The sequence below is a fragment of the Epinephelus moara genome, chromosome 19 (genome assembly GCF_006386435.1).
Source record: "Epinephelus moara isolate mb chromosome 19, YSFRI_EMoa_1.0, whole genome shotgun sequence".
In the NCBI taxonomy this organism is placed as follows: Eukaryota; Metazoa; Chordata; class Actinopteri; order Perciformes; family Serranidae; genus Epinephelus; species Epinephelus moara.
In genome coordinates this window covers 6,778,871-6,788,557 of record NC_065524.1, presented here as the reverse complement: position 1 = coordinate 6,788,557, position 9,687 = coordinate 6,778,871, and the positions used below count along the sequence as shown (strand labels likewise).

Sequence of the window (9,687 nt, the reverse complement as noted above, 5' to 3'; positions counted from 1 at the left end):
AATTTTGTGTTCTTGGACGTTAGTCTGGGGCGCCGTCTACCATTAGGTGTGCTAGCCGCTCCACCCGCTGATCTCCGCAAGGCATGTGAGGACTCTAAAACTTCACCAGGGCCTCCGTCGGCATATGGGTGAGTAGATAATGGCTGAATTTTCATTTTTGGGTGCACTATCCCTTTAAGTACAGTAGTGTGTGGTGTATTTGAATGTGCATATTTCCATTTTGTGCTACTTTATACTTTAATCCACTCCATTTTAAAGGGAAATATTGTACTTATTACTGCACCACATTTATCCCTCGGATGTTGTTACTAGTTACTGTTCAGATTAGGCCTTATCAACAAAAACTAATAAATCATAATACATTGTTAATTTCTTAGATTGAACCAGTGGTCATAAACCTCTGACGTTTGTGTAGTGTTGTTTGTACTTGGTCCTCCTAAAGTGTGTAAGACCCAAAGAGGTTAAATATGTACTTTTACATTAGCAGAATTTTAAATGCAGGACTTTTACTTGTAATGTAGCATTTTTTTTACATTTGTGCATTGGTACTTTGAATGAAGTATAAGATCTTAATACTTTTTCACCACTGTTTTTCAATCTGTAACAAGAATTTTAAACTAAATTCATTTTTTGTTGTTGTTCTAAACACTAAATGACTGTCTTGTGTCTTGCCAGATATCATTGACCCTGCCATACTGAGGCCAGGTCGCCTCGATAAAACCTTGTATGTGGGTCTGCCGCCTCCAGCAGACCGCCATGCCATCCTGCTCACAATAACCAAGGTAAATGTTCACCAGAGATATACGCATAGGACCCACAGTAGATGGATAAAAGTCAAATGACTCATAATATAATGTTATGTTGCTAGATGGGTTTCATTTTTTTCTGTTTTTTCTTTTTTATTTGGAAAAGCAGTACAGGTACACATGAAATGCCATGTTGACCCTGCCTCTCACAGCAGACAACTGCATCTTCTTAAAGCTCTAGCTTTTCATAAATGAGCAGAGCAGTACTGGTGGCACTGTTTCAGAATATATATAACATGTATATAATTAATAGTGGGTGAAGTGTAGTGTAATATAGTGCAGTTAATAGTGTGTCTAAAAGCAGAATGACACTGGTACTTTCAGTACTTCTTCCATAACCCACATGATTTCTCTCCAAGGTTGTGGAAGCAGTAGTCAGTGCTAGAATCCATGATTATGATTAGCCTTTCATGATAGATAGGTTCTCCAACATGAAGTGTCCTTCCCTAGAGACGTCTTATGTGCTGGCATTTTAAAGAACCTTGCATTCTTCATCCTAAGTTCTCTCCAGTATAAACCAGATGTTCTTTTCCATGGTTGTTTATTTACTTTTTCCCATTCCACCAACTATAATGTAATATTCCCTTTCTTTTACCCTTTCTTGTTTTATATGAGTTGTGTTTTTCCTTTTTAACATTTGTAGTCCATTGTACTACATAAATAAATTTCTGTGACCTGGGTCTGATTTTATCCCAGTAAAAAATGCCAGAGCATATCTTATCAAAGCTTTCCTTTCTTTATGGATTTCTCAATGTAAGAACCTAAAATAGTTCTGCTGTGTTGACTCATGCTGGTTTTCCATTCACGCTGGTCCTGACATTTTTTTAGTATTTCTCCAGTGACATAATCATCATATTGTACCTTTCCATTTTTATCTTTTTTTTTTTTTTTTTTTTTAAATCTAGCATCCATCTGTTTGGTAATAAAAACTGAATCATACACTCAGCCATTTTATGAATGTGTAAGGTTCTTTTGACAAAGGTTCTTCTACCACATTGAACCAGGTTTTATTTGTTGATACAAGTCTATCCATGGATCGATTTAGACTTACTCAATTCACTGTCAACTATTATAGCTTTCAGTGGAATACCGCATGATGTTTGGCACTACATTTCTTTCCACTTTGCTGTGATGATTACAGATGTTTAGTGCACCTGCTGAAAATTGTTTTGTAATATTTGGAAGGGAAAGACCATCTTTCTTCTCAGCAAACTCATAACTCTTCCACCTGATCCTGTAGCTGTTAGCATCATGTGTGTTCTACTGTCATCTTTGTTGTTTCTTGACAAAAGAAGGTCTTTTGGGTCAGAAACTGATAAATCATGCAGTGGTCAATCCTAAAATAGTGCTACCAGAAAAACAGCTCTAAAATCCAACACACCTGTGCACCTGTGGGTAAATTCATAGTTGATTTCACTTTTGAAAGGGCTATGCTACCAGTTTCCTCCTGCCTCCAGTCTTTGTGCTAAGCTGGGCTAACCACATCTGAGATCATGTTTGGATGCTCAGAGATGAAATAGCTGTTGATTTTCTGCAGGGAGGGACCAGACCTCAGCTGGAGCAGGACGTCTGTCTTAAAGAGATCGCCTTCGACGAGCGCTGCGACTGCTTCACGTAAGTCCCACCTTGAAACAGCAGCTGTCCTCAGATGCTTGCTAAACTGATTCATACTGTTTGTCCTGGTTTTGGTCCATATTCCATTGTCTTGCTGACTGTGATACTGACTAAATGTAGAACCACTGATCCATGAATCTGATGATGTGAATGAAATCTGATCCATATTTACTCTAAGTGTGTGTGTGTGTTTGTTTGATCCAGTGGAGCTGATCTGACTGCATTAGTGAGAGAAGCATCTGTGAACGCCCTGAGGGCCTACATGAAGTCCCAGCATTCCTCAGCTTCTTCTCCTGGTAACTTGACTCCTCCCTCTGCATTCCTGTACACTATTTACTATATAAAGATGAAACTGTAATCCTACATGGGACTGGAATTAGTAATTGGAAAGATTCCCATGGTTTCTCTTTACTTGTAACTTCTGGTAGTGTTATAGTTTGACATGTGGGAGTGAACATGGTGTAAGTGTACCTAAACAGAATTAATTAATGGTTTATTTACATAATGTGAGGCGCTAATTTGTTTTACTTTTCAGATTTGCATATTATTAACAATAATTTTGGTATATACCTGGACCTGCATGGGGGGTTGGGTTGACTTCAATTAAATCTAGTGTCAGAAATGTTTACATTCCAGTCTGATCTTATGTTTGATTATCATGTGAAAAGGGAACACAGCCAAAATTAAGAATTCCACTGTTATTTCCATGCCCGAGGAAATTTCAATCAATATTTGTGAACATGAGCTACTCTCTCTCAAAGCTAGAAAACAGACAAGTAAGTTTCAAACTTGTGATGTCTGTGGAGCTGCTCCATAGTCAATGAGTGGTAAAAGTTTGCTACCCAAATGAGTTTTATTTTATTGTAGTGTTCTCAGTTCTGAAACAGATACCCACAGTGCCCATATACTCAGAACAGTCCCCTGGGTGCTCTCAATGTCATCCAAAACATCTTTCACCATTTATTGTCTATGGAGCAGCTCCAGACTTTATACCCTATGACATCACAAATTTGAGTTTTAGCACTTCAGTTTTTGGATTTGAGAGAGAGGTGGTTATGTTTACTGATATTTTTGGATTGTCTTACACCATAGGAATAACATGTATGAATTTTGAAAGAAGGGGTGAAGTAGCCCCTCAAGTCCGAGGCAGTTTCACGCTCTAGTCAAGACCAAAACGTTTTAATGAGTCAAAACCAAAACAACAAAAGAGCTCACATTCACTTACCTTCATCTCAACGTCTTCTTTTTTATTCATAGTGAACTGTAATATAACGCCAATCTCTCAGTACAGCCCTTTAGATTTAGAAAAAGTCTACATGAGTTGGTTTGTAACATTGTGCAGGATATTTTGTTTCTGATATATTTTTGCACATTTAGCTGCATTCTAAAGATTATTTTTTGGGGGCTTTTTGCCTTTAATGAACAGGACAGAGTGAAATGGGGTGAGAGAGAGAGAGTGGGGGTTGACATGCAGCAAAGGGTTGCAAGCCGGAGTCGAGCCTGCGACCGCTGCAGCGAGGCATCGCCTCGATACATGGGGCGCTGGCACTATCCACTACGCTACCGATGCCCCATTTAGCTGCACTCTAAAACAAGGAATGTTTAGTTATTACTTTGTGTGTAATGGTACGCAGAAGTCACAGTTCAGTTTATACCTAGATTTTTGGAGTGACAGTTCAGTGCCAGTTTGGCACAGTGGGATAAAACACAGCATAAGGATCCATTTCTTTTTATTTATTTTAGACAGTAGTGTAAGTGTCAAAGATGGACAGAATCCTGTTGTTGGAGACTGAGAACATTTTGCCCACTGGTAAACAATTTCCATTATAAAAACATGGAACATTAAAAAAATTCTGTATAACACTGTACAAACACTCCATAAACTACGGTTGTAATGGTTTGTGTATGTATGCTGAACCGTCACAGTTTGGTGCACGCAGACTACACAACATGTAGATAGATGCAGGTTATGTGGGACCAACGTTCACACGTGCCATAAACAACATGTGCTAAGGTTAGCAGATAAACTGCCTGGCATGCAAATCAGTCACACTATTGCAAGCACAAATGAAAGGCCAGAGCTGGAAGACCTGCCTGCAGGGCCCAGATCAGCTTCAACAGCAACAAAGAGACAGTTGTTTCCTCAGACCATTTCATTGCTTTGCTGTTGTGAGGGCAACAGCTTTGGTTCCTGTTTACTTCCTGTCCATTACTGCATCTACAAACATTCCAACAGGAAATACAAAGGGACCTATTTAGAAGATTGAAATGGTCCATAAGTTGAGGAAGGTGTGTCGGCGTTGCTCCACCATTGTAGGGTCAGTGAATGCAAACCCATCAAATATGCTAGTGTTTGTATGGTGTTGAACAGAAGTGTTTGAAATTCTCCTTATTTTTATAATGACGATAGTTTACCGAAGTTGCCAGTGAGCAAAATGTTACCTCAGTCCCCAGCAAGAGGACTGTGTCTGCCTTTGACACTCACACTACTGTCTGTTCAAAATAGACTGTTCACTGACCCGTTACAGCCCTGGTTATTACATGAACAAAAACACACAATGAAAAATAATCTGAACTAAATCACAGTGCAGAGCAGTAAATGTTCTAACCATGCAACAGAAATCAAACAGGACTGTGTCTCTTGCCCAGTTGACTCTTCTGTTTATTGACTTAGAGGTCGTTCATTGTTTCACACAGGTCACTCGTTCTCCTCTGGCTCTGTCACTGACATCAGAGTGAGCAAACACAACTTTGATGATGCCTTTAAGAAAGTTCGTCCATCTGTGTCCAAAAAGGTAAGAAAGTGTAAAGAGCACAGTGAGTGTGGTGTGACATGTCAAACCTGAAAATATCTTTTGACAATATGGAAATTGTAAAATTTCAACAGGCTATCCTGTAACAGATCAGCAGAGTTTTATTTGTTTTGTTAAGGTCTTGGTCTGACCTGTGAACTATGCTAAATCTGTCCATTTCTTAGCCATGATGTGACAACCCATTTTACTTTTTGGTCCATGGCTTCTGACTGTCATAAAAAAGCAGGCAAACAGAACTGTGTTTACACAACCAACCATCCATACTCAGTTTTGGTTTTACAACTTAATTTGTTCGTATTTGAATCACTAAACAAATTGGAGATGGGAGTGGTGACTCAGAGGTCTGAAACTAGGCTAGCCTCTGTGGAGCCACAGCAGATGAAGGCCTGTGCCTATTTTAACACAGTAGCCAAAAGTAGACATAAACAGAAAGAAAGGTGTGGGGAGGGAGACACCAGGTAGACAGTGTCCACATTTTCTTTAAGGTCAAATAATCATCAAAAAACATATGCACAGATGACTCTCACTGCCTAACAGCCTGATATTACATAGTTAGTGAACCAAAGTGACTTTTTATTTGGTAAAAGTAGACCAGAGCACATCACATGACCTGCAGTTTTTGTCAAGTGCTGCACTGCCCAGTTCTTCTCCTGGTGGGGGAGGGGGTTGATGCCATGCAGAATAAATAGTACAAAATTCCCCTCCCACCAAATGACCATGGGCAAATGCACGCGCCTCATACAGTTACCCAGTGTTACGTTGATTTATTAATCTTATGTCATTGTAGAGTTGCCTGCAGCGCATTCTCTCAGCTGACATGACATTTAATATGTGTCGCCATGACATTATCTCACTGTCTCTGGTTATCAGTCCTCAAATGACACAAGAATTAGCTAGCTTCTAAAACCCTATGGTCCTTCCACCTCACTCCCAGCCGCTGTGGACTGCAGCGCCAGTAGGTGACACCTTCAGTTGGTGGTTACAGCAACTCAAATTCAACCAGTACAAACCCCCCACCACCCAGTGTCACAGCGGGCTGGTGGCCAGCTGCAGCAATGGGTCTAACATGTGTAACAGCAGCAACAGAAAGTTTGCTGATCCAGCAGGGAGTCAGGGCTGTCCAGTCCCTCAGTGCTGGGGTTTGCAATGGCTGGATTTGTGTTGCTTTGGCTACTGACAGGGGCTCAGTCTCTAGTGCTGCTGCTGCTCACTCTCCTCCCAGCTAGGCGGTCTGTAGCAGTGAGGAAATGAAGTGGAGGACTCACTGTGATTTGAGGCTCCAGCTAATGTTAGCTACAAATATGTGAACCTGAAGCTGCAGCCTTGAGCCTTTACCTCATGTTAGCAGAAGGTTAAACAATTAGCAATTAGTGTTCCATCTCTGAAATGTTTCTCCAATATTGTCAGACTCTCTTTCTGAAAAGTCCGTCTTACTTTTTTGGGTTGCTTTGCAGTGTAGGCAGTTGTTGCTGATGCTAGAATAGCAACTTAATCTGCAGGACTCTCCATCAATGAATCAAACTTTTAACATTTGAAAGGACGTGCACACACATCTGCATTTTGTAGAACAGCCAATAGGAACACCCTCTCTCTCTGAAATGGCCTGTGATTGGCTTAAGTTTCTTGTCACAGGCTCAATTTTCTAAAGCCCGAAAACAGAGCCAAGAGGAGGTGTTCTCTCAGACCATTTGAATCACAATACGTTGAAAGGTTATTATGGGATTTTTGCCCTGTGATGCCTAAATGAAACTGCCTACCCCAGGTTTAAATGAGCAAATTTGGTGAAAAACTTTTTTTTTTTCTTTAGACTTAGGTGCATGGACATACAGACCTTCAGTCTTTACCAATGTGTTATCTTTGATATCCCTTAAATGTACATTATTACTTCATTTTATTGTAGGTAATTAAAGTCAAATGTTTAAACAAAAGAACAACTTCTAATTTGTCTAAATAGTATAAAGTCTAAAACTGGAAAAATGTTAATCTAAATCAGGATCTGATAAGAGTTTAAGTCAATAAGATTCTAAATCTGACCAGACATTTGATGCCAGATTGAGGTACTTCTGGCACAGCTTTTACACTGTGTTCCAGTTACAAATTTGTGTGTTTTATTTTACATTAACACCTCATAGTGTAATGCAGTGGTTCATTATGTGTGCAATACTCTGGCAGCATTCTAAACAATTACAGACTGTTTGTCACTGCAGACAGCTCTTTGCTTTAATGTCTATCAGATAACTGTCCCATAACCACGCTGCTATCAAGTGGCCAGGAGAACCAGTCTGACTTGTCCCACACCAAACACTGCAACATTAAACTTCAGGCCACTGTACTCTGAATTCCTTCACACTGTCAGAAAATAATGATTTAAGTATTACAGAACACCACCGTTAACTTAAACATCAGCAACATATATATACGCTTTGCTGTTATGTAGAGACTGTGACAGATAGAGACCTCTCTGCCTCCTCACCTGTAACACCCAGTTTATCAGTCCCAACAGTCAGCTAATGTTTGTTGTGAGAGGTCTCAGGGAGAGGCGGGGCTGAAATCCGTCTTTACATCCCTTTGATGGCGCTCAGATTAACCTTTGTGTGAAACCACAAACATACAATGACTGTGCTTGTGTCTCCTACAGGATCAGAAGATGTACGAGCAGCTCAGAGAGTCCCTCAGCAGATAACATCGAGACCAGAACCAAAGACGTCACCAGCAACAGTTGAACTCTGACTTTAGTTAGGGGTGAATAATTAAATGTCATGTATGTATACACATTTTATTATTATACCTGCTTTTATAATAAAAAGTGTGAAGAAACCAAAGTGTGTGGGTCCGTACGTGCAATGAAAACCTTTAACTAGAAGTTCCACTTCATGGTTGTAACAGTTTACATCCATGTCTGTCCAGACTCATATCGAGCCATGACAGCTGACAATGCTTTAAATATGGATGTTTCTGCAAACAAGCTACATATTCTAAAACAGGATGCTTCACGCACATCTTTAACCCACAGAACAGAAGAGCTATAAAATCAGCAGTCCCAAGATTAGTGTCACCAGGTTTGTATTTGACCAACCCTGCGTTCCAATACCCATACTACCATACTATTTAGTATGCCAGAAAAAGAATTAGTGTGTCCCAATACATAGTATGTCAGATGCAGTATGCCAAAAGTACCAGGATGTTCTACTACATCCGGTCATATTTCTCAGTATGCATGTCAGCATGCTTCTTTGGCCATTCTGACCCACAATCCTTTGCGCAGCGGAAGTTACGTCACACTGACTGAGCTGCGTGTACAACCAACGCCCACACTTCCTTTCATACATGGTTTATTTAATTTGAGATACTAAGACACTACATATTAGGACTGCAATGATCTGATTATATACTGTCACATATCATACAGTTTTGCAAGAACACGGTTACAACATTCAACTTTATTGTGATTATAGTATAATCAATGTTAGGGTTCAACTATGACTACAATATAGAAGATTCTACCAGTATAGGCAGTGGTGTAAGTGTGGTATAAATAATGAATGAATATGACTAAATATGAATACACTATGGGCCAGGTATGAGCAGTATAGACTAGTAAATATATAAATAGTAAAAGTTAAACACATATTAAGTAATGTAGTAAGATTGTGCAAGTATGTTACACTACAAATAAAAGTAATGTGAATGTAAGGCTGCTTCACGTGCAGACAGAATATAGTGCCAGCAGCTGCATAGCTGTAAATATATTTAACAACAAACATCTGCCAGCAACAGAGAGCTATGTGTGGAGGGGGTTAATATGCCTACTGGTGACTAGTTCAATAGACAGGTCACTAATAATAGGCTTGGGACTGTTTACGTGAACACGTCAGTTTATTAGAAGCAACAACATACATTACGACGTAACAGCAACAGAGCTCTCCGGCACCTCCGATGGTATGCACGACTCTGGCGAGCTTGACGAGAGGAGATTTGCTGCATCTCCGAAGTACAACAAAACAAAATATTCAAATGTGGCGCTACGGACGGCGGCGGAAGTGAGCAAGAAGGTCGGAGTTCAGGGAGCGATGTGATGGCGGATGTAGTTTATCCCAATAGTATGCATACTGCATGCATACTGCATACTACACTACATACTTTTTAAGGGTAGCTGCAGTACATACTAAAAGTAGTATAGTAGTAGAAGTATGCGATTTGGAACGCAGGGCCTATGTCTCCCCTTCTGTCACAGTGAAGTTGCCCTTTGACCTTCTCGATATAAAATGCCATCACCTCATCATTTTATCCTATCAGACATTTGCGTAAATTTTTGTCATTAGCCAATGAAATCTTGAGGTATGGCTAAAAACATGTTTTGTGAGGTCACATTGACCTTGATTTTTGACCTTGGACCACCAAAATCTAATCAGTTTATTGCTGAGTCCAAGTGGACATGAGTGACAAATCTGAAG

General features: G+C 39.9%; 1 protein-coding gene across 3 annotated transcripts in view; it reads left to right on the top strand.

Annotated features, from left to right (window-relative positions):
* The window catches only part of nvl (nuclear VCP like), a 25,130-nt gene extending 17,059 nt beyond the window's left edge, over positions 1-8,071 (top strand). For 2 of the 3 annotated variants that reach the window (XM_050071120.1, XM_050071118.1), the window contains exons 20-24: positions 676-782; positions 2,344-2,420; positions 2,625-2,716; positions 5,118-5,215; positions 7,872-8,070. In XM_050071120.1, the coding sequence (XP_049927077.1) occupies positions 676-782; positions 2,344-2,420; positions 2,625-2,716; positions 5,118-5,215; positions 7,872-7,916 (419 nt within the window). In that variant the 3' untranslated portion in view covers positions 7,917-8,070. Of the gene's footprint in view, positions 1-675; positions 783-2,343; positions 2,421-2,624; positions 2,717-5,117; positions 5,216-7,871 lie in introns of all 3 variants that reach the window. The other variant, XM_050071121.1, reaches the window with a different exon arrangement.
* The last annotated feature ends 1,616 nt before the right edge of the window (positions 8,072-9,687 follow it).